Source organism: Anguilla anguilla, chromosome 5, assembly GCF_013347855.1.
Source record: "Anguilla anguilla isolate fAngAng1 chromosome 5, fAngAng1.pri, whole genome shotgun sequence".
NCBI lineage: Eukaryota > Metazoa > Chordata > Actinopteri > Anguilliformes > Anguillidae > Anguilla > Anguilla anguilla.
The window spans coordinates 29916341-29932487 of NC_049205.1; the positions used below are offsets into that span (position 1 = coordinate 29916341).

The 16147-nt window shown below is 43.5% G+C and overlaps 2 protein-coding genes across 2 annotated transcripts; one reads left to right on the top strand and one right to left on the bottom strand.

The window, feature by feature from the left end:
- Positions 1-5321: 5321 nt before the first annotated feature.
- On the bottom strand, positions 5322-10790 carry LOC118228160. The gene is made up of 3 exons (XM_035419497.1): positions 10761-10790; positions 10073-10248; positions 5322-5871 (listed from the first exon to the last, which is right to left on the bottom strand). Exons 1-3 carry the CDS (start codon positions 10788-10790, stop codon positions 5322-5324), a joined length of 756 nt encoding a protein of 251 aa, XP_035275388.1.
- Positions 10791-11872: 1082 nt separating this feature from the next.
- Positions 11873-13388, top strand: LOC118227386. Its single transcript, XM_035417784.1, has one exon. The coding sequence runs from the start codon at positions 11981-11983 to the stop codon at positions 13073-13075; it is 1095 nt and encodes a 364-aa protein (XP_035273675.1). The 5' UTR covers positions 11873-11980; the 3' UTR covers positions 13076-13388.
- The last annotated feature ends 2759 nt before the right edge of the window (positions 13389-16147 follow it).

Sequence of the window (16147 nt, forward strand, 5' to 3'; positions counted from 1 at the left end):
GTTTTTCCCGTTTACCTGTTGTTTGCCTGCCTGTGCCCTGCTTGCCCTGTTTTCCTTCGTTTTTGGGTTTTTGTATATTTTTGTTTTTTGTAAGTTTCGCCCTGCGAGTCCCTTTGTTCCCTGTTTAGTTCATTAAAGTCTTTGTTTTCCCCAGTTTTGTACTTTGTTTTACTCTGCGTTTGGGTCCATTCCCGCACCCACTCCTGACAGACTGTCTGTTATCGAATAAACATGGATTTAGTAAAAATGTTATGTTTATTTTCTGAATCCAGTGGTTCCAACAGGTTCAGCACTCTAAATACAGAACACAAGTGGGTATTGCATGCTAGAACACCTTATTTTAACCTATGTATATAATATATTTTACGTGATTTAATTCAATAATTTTTGTTGAAAATGAGATTTATCAATTAAATTTCCAAATTCATTGATAGGGCAGTCTACAGTAAATTGGTGGAATTAACCAACAAATCAAAACAAACTATACCAGGTCTTAAGATTTAATAATTGAATTCAATAAGTAGTCAATTTTGAATAATGAATTGAAATCACACATTCTTTATTGATTGCAGGCTCACTACTTCTAAATTACAAAACAGAAGACATTGAATAAAAAATTAAACAATTAATTTGGAAATACCAGAAAAGCGCGACAGACTGATAAGCCAGATCTTCCAGTTTCTGGAAGAGAGGCTCCAATGTCACTTTCTATTCTGTCTTTTAAATACTGTTTGCCCGAGGTGTTTTTAAAAAAAAATTATTTTTAAACAAATTATTTATTTTTTAAATTCTTTTTAAGAACAGTCGATACTGTTGTGGATGTTTGCTGGATTTATCTATGTTCGGATTCATTTTGTTGACCCTGAATTGGCGCAATTCTGGATTTGGGGCTGTTAAAATTTATTTATAAACAGAAAATGTAATATTTTTAAGAGCAGTCAGTGTTGCTCTGTGAATGTTTTGTTCTGGATTCATTTATGTTCAATTGGTTGTCAAATGAGCTATCTGCACTTCTCCAGGAGATGAATTGAGCCTGGGCAAGAGCGAGGGGCACAGACTGCAGGGATAGCTGGAATTTATTTCAACCAACTGAGAAACAAATGTGTAGCTTCGGTCAGAAAATCCAACTACTATCTTAAATCCTTAGAAGATTGTGGAAGAAATTAAGCAACATTTTGGAAAACGGCATATCAATTCCCACCATGTGTTTGCAAATTATTCAACTTGTTATTTTTATTAACTTGAAGTTATTAAAATTCAGGATTATTATTGGAAAAGGAGGCTATCACTGATGCTTTTAACATTTTATCTCTGCGTGCCATCTCTTGGAAAAATCAGAATCTGGTAATGCAAAGGTTGATTCTTTTATGTCTGAACTAAACAATTGTTGTTTAGTTTTGACTACACTAACTTAATTTTTTAAAAATGTTTGGGCTGTCTGGGTAGTTTAGAGGTATAGGCACTTGCCTACCACGGCAGAGACCTGGGTTCAATCCTCGGCAGTGGTACTTCCGGCTTGGTCAGGCGTTCCTATGAACACAATTGGCAGTGTTTGCGTGTAGGAAGCCGGTATAAGTCTTGATCGTTGCATTAGCGACTCCTACTGGTCGGGGCACCTGTTCAGCAGGGAGGGGACCTGGGAGAGATAGTGTGAACCTCTGCACGCGTTAACGCTCTCCCAGTGAAACTCCTTGCTGTCAGGTGAAAAAGAAGCGGCTGGTGACTCCACATGTATCGGAGGAGGCATATGGTAGTCTACACCCTCCCCAGACCGACAAAGGATAGCGCATCGACCAGGACTGTGATACACACGGGGAATTGGTATAACTAAATTGGGGAGAAAATGGCAACAAAATTTTTTTTTTAACTCAATTGACTCTTTTTCCTTTAGAACGTGACGTTTTAAAAGTTTTAATGAATATTGGTACTAGAAAATGTACTGAACCGAATTCCTTAGATCCTAGTCTCCTTAAGATCTTAACATCTCTTATTGCTTTTCCACTTCCACTCACTTTTTTAATCACTCACCAACTGCTGGAATGATTCCTAAAATATGGAAAGCAGCTCTGCCCTATAAAGCCTAACTGCAGTAACTACGCAAAGGGTAAAACTGAGAAAAATGGCTTTAAAGTGTTTTAACTGGCCAGCCAAATAGGTATATCAGTTATATTGCACTAATTGTACGTTACATATTCATGAGGTAATTTTTATGCCCAAAAACCATGACGGCTGATTTGACCTTTGACCCCTTGAATGGGGTCAAAGCAATGCAAAAGCAAAGTGCAGTAACTACAATGTTGTTGTTTTCTTTCAGCTTTTACATTGTTTTTTTTTTTGTTATAATTGTATTTAACAGTATTCAACAACTCTTACTTATGGATTTGTGCATGTTTAATTAAGTCTGGACAAATTGAGAATTTTAGATGTCATATTTTAGTCTTAATATCATTTCATTTCACTTTTTTACTTATTCCCCTATCTAGATAATAATTTTCCTCTAAATTAAACTATCATCATCGTTGTCACCGACATCACTGTTGTTGCCTTGATGACAATCACATTAATAATTTCCATTATTCTTGTCTTCACTATTTAACACAATGAATAAATACAAGGCTACACTGAATCACAGTAAAATTTGTTTATTATATTACATGTTTTAAACAGCGGCGACTGGTGAGCTGAAAATTGTTGGGGCGCAAAACTTTCCTTTAAACTAATCATTGATCTCAAACGGTTTTAATTCATTTTCAGTGATTAACAAGCATGCAAACGATCTGACTAATCAATTAGAAAGTGACACACAGCTTATTCGCATTGTGTTAGGGAGATTAAATGACGAATGTGATTTAGAAAAATCCATTTTAATCACTAAGCAGTGGCGGAAACTTCCCTGATTTTCCTTGAGTATCAATACAATTAACCCACAAAATAGGCTACTCAATACTATCATATATAGCCTGCTCTCCCCAAATAGGCAGTTTTAGCGAGTAGCCTAAGCCTTATAGCCTACATTTATTTCATTTGCAGTGCACATTTTTAATCAACATTATTTGCGGATACATGCACTTCTTTCTCTGCATTCGTATTCATGGCAAATATCCGCAATGCATAGGCTAGATTGTAAACAATCTTGAAGTGCATGACATAGAATCGGCGATGATGTGAATTTACAGATGATAACGTTACAGCTTTCAGGGAGCAGGTAAGCTAACGCTAGCTAACCAAACATCGCCTGTCAGTCAGCATATATAGCGAGGCTGACAGGTATTTTATAATGTGATTGCTAGTTTCTCAACGCTTAATGTCATCGTTACTTAGCCTACCTGGGTACTTTCTTTTTAACGCCAGTTCCACCATCCTCTTTCCCCTGGATAGTGCCATCTCAAACAGAGTTGTTGTGTGAGGTTAGATGGGTGAAATCGGCCGGTGGTAGAATCCCAAAGCAGTCACGTGAGGTAATTTAGATGGGTAGAGCACGAAATCGGCCGGTAGGATCCCAAAGCAGACCGCAGTAACTTCACTTATTGCGGTCTGCCATGGTTTCGAGTCAGACTTTGTAGTTGCTGCAATTTTTATACAGTTTTTTCTCTAAAACAAAGCAAAATTGAACTCTGAAACTTTGTCACAAGATATAACTAAAAATGAACTTCTTGATATCGGTTTTAACTCAATTTCGACCAAAAATGTAGTTACTGCGGTTAGCCTTTGGACGGCAGAGCTTATGTCCTCCCTCTACACAAAGGAGGTGATACCAGTGACCTAAGTAACGACCGTCCTATTCATGCCAAGCTAAAATCTTGGAGTGTCTGGTATATTGTCAACTCTGTGCATTCCTTACTGAAAACATATTGAAGACCTGCCAATCTGGGTTAAGGACTGTAGACAGAATAATCTCAGCTACCTCATTAGTCCTCAATGACATTGTGGGCACTTTGAATAAAAGGCAACACTGTGATATTTTATTTGTAGATCTTTTGAAGGCCTTTGACACAGTAGACCATGAACTTTTAATAAATAAGCTGATAATTCAATTCAGTTTTACTTGTATAGCACTTTTTACAGAGAACTGTCACAAAGACATTTTACAGAATAGCAAGGCAAGAGACTGTGCAAACAGAGCAAACACCAGGCCTGAACCCCCAAGTAGCAGGTACATGAGGTAAAAACCTGCCAGTGGGGAGAAAAACCTCCCCAATGGGAAGAAATCTCAAGAGGAACCCAGCTATAGAGGGGGAGCCCATCCTCCACTGGCCAGCCTGGTGTAAAGTAGTAGACAGCAAATAAAATGGTTCTTAGTTCTTAACCTGATGTGGTGGCAGATAATGTAAAATCATAGTTCCTGGACATTACTAAGGGGGTACCACAAGGTTCTATACTTGGCCCTTTGCTGTATACTTTATATATCAATAATATTGGCTCCCAAGTACTAAATTGTAAGCTTCATTTTTAAGCTGACAATACAGTACTTTACTTTGCTGCCCCTTCTGTTCAAGAAGCAACACAAAATCTTCAAACTGCCTTTGATGCTGTCCAGCAGTCTTCATTTGACCTGAAGCTAGTTCTTAACCTGTTGAAGCCAAGAGACACAAATAGCATCAAACAGGACTCCCTTTAATATCTGTCAAACAACTCTTATTTCTGTACGTAGGATCATTTTCTTCTTCTGGTATGAATGCGAGACTTACAACTCTCAAGTAGGTTGAATCTACCGACATTAGATCCAGGGCAGAATTTGAAAACCACACCTACCTTTCGCTATGTTTACACCGTTTCGTCACCACAAGCAGTAGCTGCTGAAAACACGAGCAGACACAGAATTCACTTCCTAGTAATTTGAATGCTTCAGAAATGTGCCTTCAAAAAAACGTTATCATTAGCAAAGGTAGTCCAATCCATATTTCATTCTGTTGAGAAATGTGATGGTTCAGGAGGTAAGTGCGCACGTTTTGGAGATGAGCATTTTTATTTCTGTCAGGGGTCAGGAGCAGCCCCAGCTGCCTCCCGCCATCTAACAATGTTTTTTTTCTGTCCAGGAACCCACCCACCACCAGGAGATCAGGACAAGGCAGGTAAAAGGTAAACTTTTGTTTGTTAATTCATAAAAACAGAGCACGCCACAATCTCACACCAACCCCACCCTTCCTACTTCCGCCCGGCTTCCTTTATCAATCTCCAACTCTGGCCGTCCCCTTCCTTTCCACGGAGCCCCGACGCAGGTAAGAGCGATACACCCCTCACACGCCACACACTCAGCATATAAACAGTGTACCCACTCTGGCTCCCCTGCGCCTCAGCCCTGCCTCCGGAGGGGGGAGACCTCACGCTGCCGTCTCACAGGGGGGAGTCACGAACACAGGCGGGGTCTCATGCACACTCACACACAACATAATAAAAATTAAAGATAGGATGTAGTTGGCCCACGCCTTGATGTTGGGCCACTCTACATCCAAGAAAAAGAAAAAAAACCCAAACTCCAACGGTCCACTGTCCACGTCAGTCTCTGGGCTGCTGGGCGGCGCCCCGGACCACTCTGCCGTCCACTGCATGTTATTGCCGTCCCACTGTTCGCCACGCAAAGTCCCTGCTGCGCCCTGCAGCTGGAGAGCGAGTCGGCACCGGCTCCAGTCCTGGTCTGCGCTTTGCAGTCTCACAGAGTGGGAGACTCGCTGTTCCTCCACCCTCGTCAGGACTTGTGTAGGGTCTCCCCTCGCGGCGTTGGTCCTCACCGAAGTAGCGCAGTGTCCTTCCCACAGGACCAGTCCGGTTCTGCACAGCGCCGCTCCTCCCAGAATCCCACCACGTTTTCCGGTCCAGGTGCAGCTTGCTCCTAGTGGCTCCAGTGCAGCGTCCGGGACCGCCAGCCAGCCACTGCCAGGACGGGAGACAGCTCAAACAAAAAGGAAACAGAAATAACAGTAACAAAAGAAAAAAAACCAACCTCAACAAAATCAAACTAACTTAAAGCTAAAAAATCATCATCTGAGGAACCCAACATTCACCACTGGCATCTTTCGTGTTCTCCCTCTCACCTGCCTCCTTAACCCTGCAAGCTCGTTAGAGCAAACACGAAACAGCTGCGCCATGCCCCCAACTCCCGCGACCGGCAAATCGGCTTACGCCCCGATCTGCATGTGCACCCAGACTCCAATAATCAATCCCCAGCGAATCCGGCACAGCTGTCAGGCTACCTCCTGACATTTCCATGTGATGATTCCAATGCAATGGACCCAATCGAGGATGATATGAATCCGACGTGAATACCACTATTCTAATAGGTTACGTGTCTTTACTGCTTGTGTAATAAAATATGAATGTTACTAGCTACTTATATATTCAACCACTATTTACAATTACAGCTATCAGAATATATAAACATTTGTTTTACAGGCAATACAAAACCTGCTGTTATTGTCAATCTGTCTCTAGTACACTGAGATTTTGTGTCACATTCACTTTTGAAGCAGACTACCAGGTTGTAAGATTAAATAATTGAATTTAATTCAAAGCAATCAATTAGATGAATGCATTGAAATTGTACATTCTTTACTGAATGCAGGCTCACTACTTCCAAATGACAAAACAGAACAACAAAACATTAAACAATTGATTTAGAGATACCAGAAAAGAGATAGAGAGAGATAAGCCAGACCTTGCCAAAGTGTTACCCACTTCCAGTTTAAGCGCCACAGGATGAAAGGAAACCAGCTAAAAATACACAACCAAGGAACCACCACCAAAATAAAAAAGAAAAACTCTTCTTCTGCAAGGCTCTGAAACCAACACAACACAACTTTTTCCTGTGGCTTAAATATCTTACCCAGCATGCCCTTATTGGGTGATGCCGAGTTAAGGTGTAGGAGAGAAGGGAAGGGGGGGTCAGACTCATTTATGATAAGGACTGGCCTACCTAAAGATTGCATTCAAACTTAAAGAGGAAATGGGAAAGGGAAAAACGTTAGCCATGTAGCCATGCAGGGTCTCCGACCCCTGCTATGGTGTCCTGTCTTCTGGTTTGTCTCTTCTGAGGAGGTGAGAACGTAAGCCCCATAAGCCGCGTTTCCACCGCAGGAACTTTACCCCGGAACTAGGAACCTTTTGAGGAACTCAGTGCGTTTCCACCGCAGGAACTAGGGTCTAAATTTAGTTCCGGGGGCTTTATTTTACCCCCCAAAAAGTTCCTGCTCGGGCGGGTAGTACTTTCCGAAAGTACAGGAACCTTTTGGGTGGAGCTTGCAGCGCTGAACATTTATGATTGGTCGAGTACTCGCAGCATTTTTTTGTGTCTATTTTCAGGCGCCATGTTTAAAAATATGCAGGCGCAAACCGATTTATTTTCATAATAACTTCAAATCAAACTTGTATGTTATGCGGCGCAGTAGCCTACTTTTGGTTATAGCCTGCCAACGTCTTGGAATTATAACGTGTGCTCTTCTGTTCTTTTCTTGCTTTAGTATTCGTTTTATAAAATGCTAAGCATTCGTGCTGGGACAGCATATTACGTACTAAAAAATTCAAACGGATTAATTCGGTTGCTGAATATTTTCTTCCGGATTTTCTTTGTTAGCCCGTTGTAATTGACTCAAAATGTTTGATACAGTTATGTGAGGTATGCGGTAGTTCTGCGTAATTCACATTGGTGATACAGTAAAAGCAAACTGGAAATCACCTTCCGCACTTTTTGTCAGGGTAAAATAACAGGTTAATTCTAGTAATCGTACCTTTAGCTTTTTCAGACTGCCGTAATTTTACTCTGCCATTCTTCAATTCCACAAAAAGACCAGGAAGACTATGGACTAATTTATGGTGCATGGTTCGCATCTGGTGGGCACACTTCGCTGCTCGGCTAGCAGTAACTTCGAAGGAAAGCAAACGGTGGCTGTACCACTACTAATTTAAATTTTCACGCAAGTCCAAGTTTTCGTTCTATTCTTGTCATTTTGCGATTAGCCTATATAGAATTGACGATGAGAAAGTAATCAAACAGCAAATTGTTTACAACGTGTGCATGTTTTCTGCTGTTGTTGCCAGTTATAGTGGAAATATGAATGCATTCTGTCGCTTCGGATGTCAAGACATGAAAGCGAATGTTCGCATAAAAACATAATGAATGTGTTGAGAGGATGTATAAAACAATTACAATCTGACTATTGGTCTGTTATATCCTATTTGTTGCATAACAACGGTCCAAGTTCAACTACCAACGACAGTTTTGCTTGACAACGGTAAAATATGCCCAAACGGCTGCAGAAGAATATTTCAATTCTAGGTGATTAAATCGATAAAAATCAATAAATACAAAAGTAACCATATATAGTCATTGTTGGTAACCCGTTGTATACAAGTGGAATAAACCCCTCCGGGCTGTCCCGGTTATTAGAAAATAATGTAGGCTACTTCGGTGGTAGTATGGGGTTACAGAAGAAATCATATGACAGATGGACCGACGACAACGTCGCTTTTTCATACGTCAGTGGGCTAACTTGCCTAATCTTCGCGGGACTTTACACCGCGGTGGAAACGCAGACAACCATGGGCTGAAGGAACCGTTTAGTTCCTGGTAAAGTAGTTCCTGGGACTAAAAGTTCCGGGTAATTTTGGTGGAAACGTGCATAGATCGTCTGCCTAGATTAGGGTATCAGTGGATTTTAAATTACCCCAATAACATTTGCTTTGATGCTTGTGACGGGGAGGCCAGGCCACATTCTTAGAAACAATATAATCAATATAATATATGTATCAAATTCACTGTTTACCTCTCTAATGCCATAATTTAAGCACTACATATCTGACAGTACTTATGTATATACTCCGTACTGTACTCAGGGCTCCCATGTAAAAGATACCCTGGTCTCAATGGGATTCCCTGTATAAATAAAGAATTTGGGAAATAAAGTATGGGAATAAATGTATGTTTTGTGCAAAGTATTCAATAACTACATTGAATTTATTCTTAACTGATTCATGTTTAGTCTGAATAAAAAAGCCTAAAATAAAAAGTCTATGCATAATAATGTTATGGCGCTGTTAAAAAAGTCACTTCTTTTCATTATTAAACCAGACTGCCCTTTCAGTGCTTCAACTGGTCATCACCCGATTGGGCTCAACATCCTCAGGGTGAAGTACACTACCAAAAGTATGTTGACACCCAAACATCACACCCATATGTGCTTGTTGAACATCTCATTCCAAAACCACAGAGTTGGAGTTGGTCCCCCTTTTGCTGCTATAACTACCTCCACTCTTCTGGGAAGGCTTGATTTTGAAACATGGCCGCAGGAATTCGGCCATTCAGCCACAAGCATTAGTGAGGTCAGGCACTGATGTTGGGCAATAAGGCCTGGTGAGCCATCAGCATTCCAGTTCATCCCAAAGGTGTTTAATGGGGTAAAGGTCAGGGCTCTGAGCAGGGAAGTGAAGTTCTTCCCTATAAAACTCAGCAAGCCATTTGATTATGGACCTTGCTTTGTGCAAAGGGGCACTGTCATGCTGAAACAGGAAATGGCCTTCCCAAAACAGTTTCCACAAAGTTGGAAGTGCACAATTCTCTATAATGTCATTGTATGCTGTAACATTAAGATTTCCCTTTACAAGAATTAAGGGGCCTAGCCCAAACCATGAGCCCCAGACTATTATTTCTCCTCCACCAAACTTTAAAGTTGGCACTATACATTCGGGCATGTTGCATTCTCCTGGCATTCACCAAACCCAGATTCATCTGTCAGACTGCCAGGTAGTGGATTCATCACTCCAGGGAAGGGCAGCAGCAGTCGGGAAACAGGGAACCATAAGTCTGTTGGCCGGAGTGCCCCGAGTAGAAGAGGGCCGGCTGATTAGGCAGTAACGATAACAGCATTTATGTATGTTGTGAGGTAGCTGGTAACCACGCTGCTTGACACAGGATCTACTATTAGTTAATTCAGCTGCGATTGCTAGTATGTGGCACACAATGGGTAGCTATGGACATTATGTTAGGGACAGTAACCGGTCAAACAGTGAACATGCTTGGCCGCTGTGTACTACTTATATGCCTAGTCCTAGAGCAAGAGCTCTTTCAAGCTGAATTACTGACCTGTATATTTTAGTTTGGATGCCCTCTCCAGTGCTGGGGTGACCAATAATACAGGCAAGTGGTTCGCCCTTCTGAATGGCCAGCGTCTGCCTCGACCCTCTTCTGGCAATGGCGACAGCCCAGCGTGCAGAGTGGGCAGTTCCACTGCATTGCAGACGGTGGTAGAGGAGCTGTTGCTGTGCAGTAGTGAGGACTTGCTTACTCTCCTAGCTGAATTTCAGTATTATTATTATTATTCCAGTGGGAATGTTAATGTCAGTTGCGGGAACGCTGGCGAACATATCAGACGTGTCGGCCGCTCCGCTCTGTATTTAAAGTAGCGACCTCTGTAAAGTAGCGACCTGCCTAGATAACTTGCTTTGTTTGTTATTTTGTTAGTCTGTCTCACTGTCAGTACGTTTCTTTTAAAGTATTGCTCGCAACTGTTTATTGCATTCAATCTGACGCCGGATTCCCCCAGTCTAAATGGAATTTACAACCATTCTTTTTTTGGTGTAACGCTAGTTAACGTTACTCTTCTACAGTCTACACTGTCTGGTTCCCTGATAACAGTGATTCCCCAATAACTGGATTATCTGGATTTTATTTTATTGATACCAGCGATTTTCCCGAAAACTGGATTACCTGGATTGTATTAAAACAGCACCTGTTACTAGCCTGCTTTTGGACTATCCAGATCCCTCCCCACCCTCTGCCGGGTCTCCCTCCTGGGCGGCATCGCTGTGTAGCGCTGCCTGCCTACCCCAGCTCCCGTGCCAGCCAGCTTCCTGCATCGACCGAGAGCTAGTCCGCTGCTTGGGGGATTGTATATCGCCTAACTATCGGGTTCTGTCTCGGAATTGTTTGTGGAGTATGGTGTGCTGCTGCGGTGTAGCTGTGGGTGAGTGGCTAGACTACCTTGTCATCGCAGGGTTGTCCAACGGGGAGGGGGTCTGGCTGATCTGCAATCCATATGGCAGTAACGTTACAGTTGGTGCTTAACTCTTTGTCCTTTTTAACTGTTTTTATTATGACAACATACGCAATCTCTGAGCTGCTAAGACTGAGGATTTTTAAACATTCAATTGGGAAAGATGTTCTGAACCGCTGCCGTGATCTAGGATGCCTTAGCAGACTGAAGTATCTTCACAGAGGATCCCGAAGTGTTCAAAAAAACAACAACTTCCCACTTCCGGTAATCGTTGGAAACACCGCGAGACTTCGCAAGCCTCTACCAATTGCAAAACGCGGAGTGGATCTGAGCAACCTACGGACCCTTCAGAGTCACGATCATTCCCCTGTCTCTTCACAAAATATTATACCTGTCAAATTGGTCCTCCTCAACACACAGTCTCTCACTAATAAGTCTTTTCTATTTTATGATTACCTCATGGATTGTAATACTGACATTCTTTGCCTGACTGAAACCTGGCATCGTCATGGAGCTTACCATACCTTGAGACTTGCCCACCTGGCTACACATATATTGAAAAAGCTTGCTGCTCCGGCCGGGGTGGAGGACTTGCTGTTTTATATCGAGTACATCTGAAAATTTCACTACTTTCATTTCCAAGTGTATCTTCTTTTGAATATTTAGCCTTTAAATGTAAACCGCCCTCTGCCATGACTGTTTCAGTTGTTTATAGACCTCCTAAAGCTATTGCAGCCTTTTTATCTGAAATGTCTGACTTCCTTACCTCTCTCTGTTCCTCTTCAAAAAACATTGTGATTTTAAGAGATTTTAATATTCATGTTGATTCACTCACCTGTACTCTTGCTGCAGACTTCCTTAACTTACTCGACTGTCTTAGCTTAAAACAACATGTTGATACCTCTACTCACAAATGTGGCCACACACTGGATCTTCTCATAACCAATCACCTTCCTCTAAATAACCTGCAGATCTCAGACCTTGGCTTCTCTGACCACATGGCTGTGTCGGCAGATCTGGCATTTCTCCCACCTCCAAGAAACTGCAAACGTGTCATTCATTTCCGAAACATTAAATCAGTTGACACAGTGCAGTTTGCCCAGCATCTCCAGACTACAGCCTCTCCTCCTATTGGTTTATCTGCCGAGGAATCTGTCTCCCACTACAACGAGCTTCTGGGTAACACACTCAACCAGTTCGCTCCCCTCAAATCACGCACTGTATCCTTCTCTCGCTCTGCCCCCTGGTACACCCCTGAACTACGAAAAATGAAGTCGGCTGGACGTAAGCTTGAACGCCTATGTCGGTCTACATGTCTCCCTGTTCACAAGATCGCCTTCCATGAACATCAGAGGGCATACTCGCTAGCACTAAAAAATACGCGGTCATCTTTCCTCTCCAACCTCATTGACCGTGACGCTGGCAACCCCAGGCACCTTTTCTCTACAATTAACCACCTCCTAAAACCAGCATCTCAATCCCCTATTGAAGCATCTGAGTCACAGTGCAACAATTTCATTAAGTTCTTCAAGAACAAAATAAACAATATTAGAGCTCTCATATCCTCATCGCCCGTCCTCTCATCCCCCCTTCCTACCCCTCCCCCGCCATCTACATCCTCAACTTTCACTTCTTTCTCTGACATCACCCCCCATGATATTGAAGAAATCATTACCAAAATGAAACCTTCTACCTGCCCACTCGACCCCATTCCCACTACTCTGCTGAAAACCTCCATCGCTGCCCTCTGTCCTCTCATCGCAAGCTTAATTAACATCTCTCTCTGCAATGGTAGTGTTCCTTCCTCACTAAAAACTGCAGTCATCACCCCCCTCCTAAAAAAACCCAGCCTCGACCCCGAAGTCCTCCTGAACTATAGACCCATCTCCAACCTCCCGTTCCTGTCCAAAGTCCTGGAAAAAGTGGTTGCTGCCCAGCTTCAACTCCATCTCACCTCCAACAGTTTATATTGTGGCAGACGGCAGGGAGAGGTGAGGGGAGTGGTAATTGAGGGCAGATACGTTGCCGCCCGCTGGCTCCACCCCCGAGCCTTATATGGACTTCCTGGCCCAACGAGGCAAGCCTGGGCCTAATTAAGCCATTAAGGGCAGAGGGATAAAAGGGGAAGCGGAGTGCACGAACGGCGCAAAGTACCGTGAGGGAAACGCGTGTTGTGGAGAGTAAGAGAGAGCGAAAAATATCTGTGTGATTACCTGTTTTGACCCGGACTGTTTGACTAACCCCGCTGTGTACCGAACTGTTTTGGCTGAGGACCTGGTTTTTGGATATCCCTGGATTACGGAAAAGGACAACGAGAACGGATTGTGGACTTTGGATTGGTTGCTGAATTTCCCCTTCCCCTCCTTGTGTAAATTTTCCCTAAATAAATCCCCCAATTTCACTCCAGTCGTGTTTCGTGTGATTGTTTGGTTATTGAATTGGTGACGTGGAAACCCCACACCCGTGAGCCTGCCACAATATGAAACATTTCAATCTGGTTTTCGACCTGGTCACAGTACAGAAACTGCCTTAGTTAAGGTCACAAATGACCTGCTAATGGCCGCTGACTCACCAAGTCTGCTGATACTGCTTGACTTGAGTGCCGCCTTTGACACTGTTGACCATTCCCTCCTCCTCGAACGGCTCAACAGCTATGTCGACCTCTCCGGACTAGTTCTAAACTGGTTTAGGTCCTACCTCACTGACAGAGCAGAATATGTCACTCTGGGGGACTTCAAATCTGAAACCCACCCAGTCACATGCGGTGTCCCGCAAGGATCAGTCCTAGGTCCCATTTTATTTATTCTGTACCTCCTTCTGCTTGGCCGCATCATCAGTCGCCATGATATATCTTTTCACTGCTATGCGGACGACACACACAAATCTACCTTAACACCCTCCCTAGTGCCTCTGTTGCCATCACACGCCTGAACATCTGTTTGGAGGAGATAAGGGCATGGATGTCCCACAACTTTTTACAACTTAACAGCAGCAAAACTGAGGCCCTCCTGATTGGCACACCCCACCAGACCGTGCACTCAGACACACTTCAGCTCACCATTGCAGGGCAAACCATTCCCCTCTCCACCTCCGTCACCAACCTTGGCATTAAGTTTGATCCATCTCTCACCTTCGACAGTCACATCAAAAATATATATAAAATTTCCTTCCACCATCTGAGAAATATTTCTAAACTTCGCCCCTCACTTAATCACTCTGACACTGTGAAACTAGTCCATGCCTTTATCTCCTCCAGATTGGACTACTGTAACTCCCTCTACACAGGAATCCCAGCCAAAAGCCTTCAAAAACTACAATACATTCAAAACAGTGCAGCCCGGATTATCATTCAAGTTCGCAAACACGAACACATCACCCCCATATTGGCATCTCTTCACTGGCTCCCCATAACCCAAAGAATCCATTACAAAGTCCTCCTCCTCACATTCAAATGCATTCACTCCTCAAGTCACCATTGATCCTGATCTATCTTTTGACACCCATATAAAAAACACATCCAGAATTGCCTTCTTTCAGCTGCGCAACATAGCTAAAATTAGACATTTCCTGTCAGTCGAGGATGCTGAAAAATTGATCCATGCGTTTGTTACGTCTAAGTTAGACTACTGTAACGCCCTGCTTTCTGGCTGCCCTAATAACTCGTTAAAGAGTCTCCAGCTTGTGCAGAATGCAGCTGCTCGTATCTTGAGCAGAACTAAGAAGTATGAGCACATTACACCAGTACTAGCGTCGCTTCACTGGCTACCCATTAAGCATAGGATAGACTTCAAGGTTTTGCTCCTGACTTTTAAAGCTCTGCATGGACGTGCACCTGTGTACATATCGAACCTGCTCCTACCTTATAAGCCCACAAGGTCACTCCGATCTCAAGACGCAGGCTACTTGGCAGTTCCAAGAATTTCCAAGAACCTAAAAGGTGGTAGGGCTTTCTCCCCCAGGGCCCCACTACTGTGGAACCAGCTTCCAATATTTATAAAGGAGTCAGACACAGTCTCAATATTTAAATTTAGATTAAAAACGCACCTCTATGCTCAAGCTTACAATCAGTTATAGTCTGGAGACAGGGTGCGAGAAGCCTGTAGTCATAGAGCTTTGTAGGTGGCAATTCTTTCCTTACTGTCACCTGTCAATCAGCTGTGACCCGACTTTACATGGGCTGGCTCTTGATAGGCGGGTATGGTTGTCTACCCCTCATGACTGCATGGGCTCTCCATCCCTGTCCTAGTAGATATGCAGCCATATTCTACTCCTGGCGGGGTCCCCAATACATACCACTGGCACTTACTCACTGTCTGCTATATTGCAAATTCCTTAACTGCTGTTTCCACCCTCTTCCCCATGTTGCCGGCGGGGCTCTTGCCCCAACCCTCGAGAGTGCTTCGAGAGTCGTCTGGTCTCCCCCACCTCTGCGGTCCAGCCCCTCCTTCGTCATTGCCTCCACCCTGCCCACCTGCTGTTCCCCATCACCGCCACCCGGCCCCACCCATCATCTGAGCCACATCACTTATCATATCTTCTGCATAAACTGGCTGACATGCTGGTCACCAGTTGGCACCCTGAGCCGACCAGAAGAGGATGGGTTTCCCCCTTGAGCCTGGTTCCTTCCAAGGTTTCTCCCCATCTGCCACAGGGAGTTTTTCCTTGCCACTGTTGCCTTAGGCTTGCTCCTGTGGGGGTTTAGGCTAGGGCTGTCTGTAAAGCGTATTGTGACAACTGTTGTAAAATACGCTATATAAATAAAATTTGATTGATTGATTGATTGATTCACTCACATGCCCCCACCTATCTGAAGGCCCTGCTACATCCCCAAACCTCCACCCGCAGTCTCAGGTCCAAGGCCATCCACCAACTCCAGATTCCTAGGACCAGACTCCGCACCATGGGTGATCGCTACTTCAGTGCTGTTGCCCCTCGCCTCTGGAACTCACTGCCAAACCACCTTCAGCTCCCTCAAACACTCTCCTTATTTAAAACTGGTCTCAAAACCCACCTGTACCGCATTTCCTTCAAATAACTTCTTCCTTGACTTCTTTACTTGTTGTTTTAACCTTTAACCCTCTGGGGTCGAGAGCTCCGCCGGCGGAGCTCGACAAGATGAAATTTACTTTCGTTTCTATTTGGATGATTAACTTCACATGCTGTTA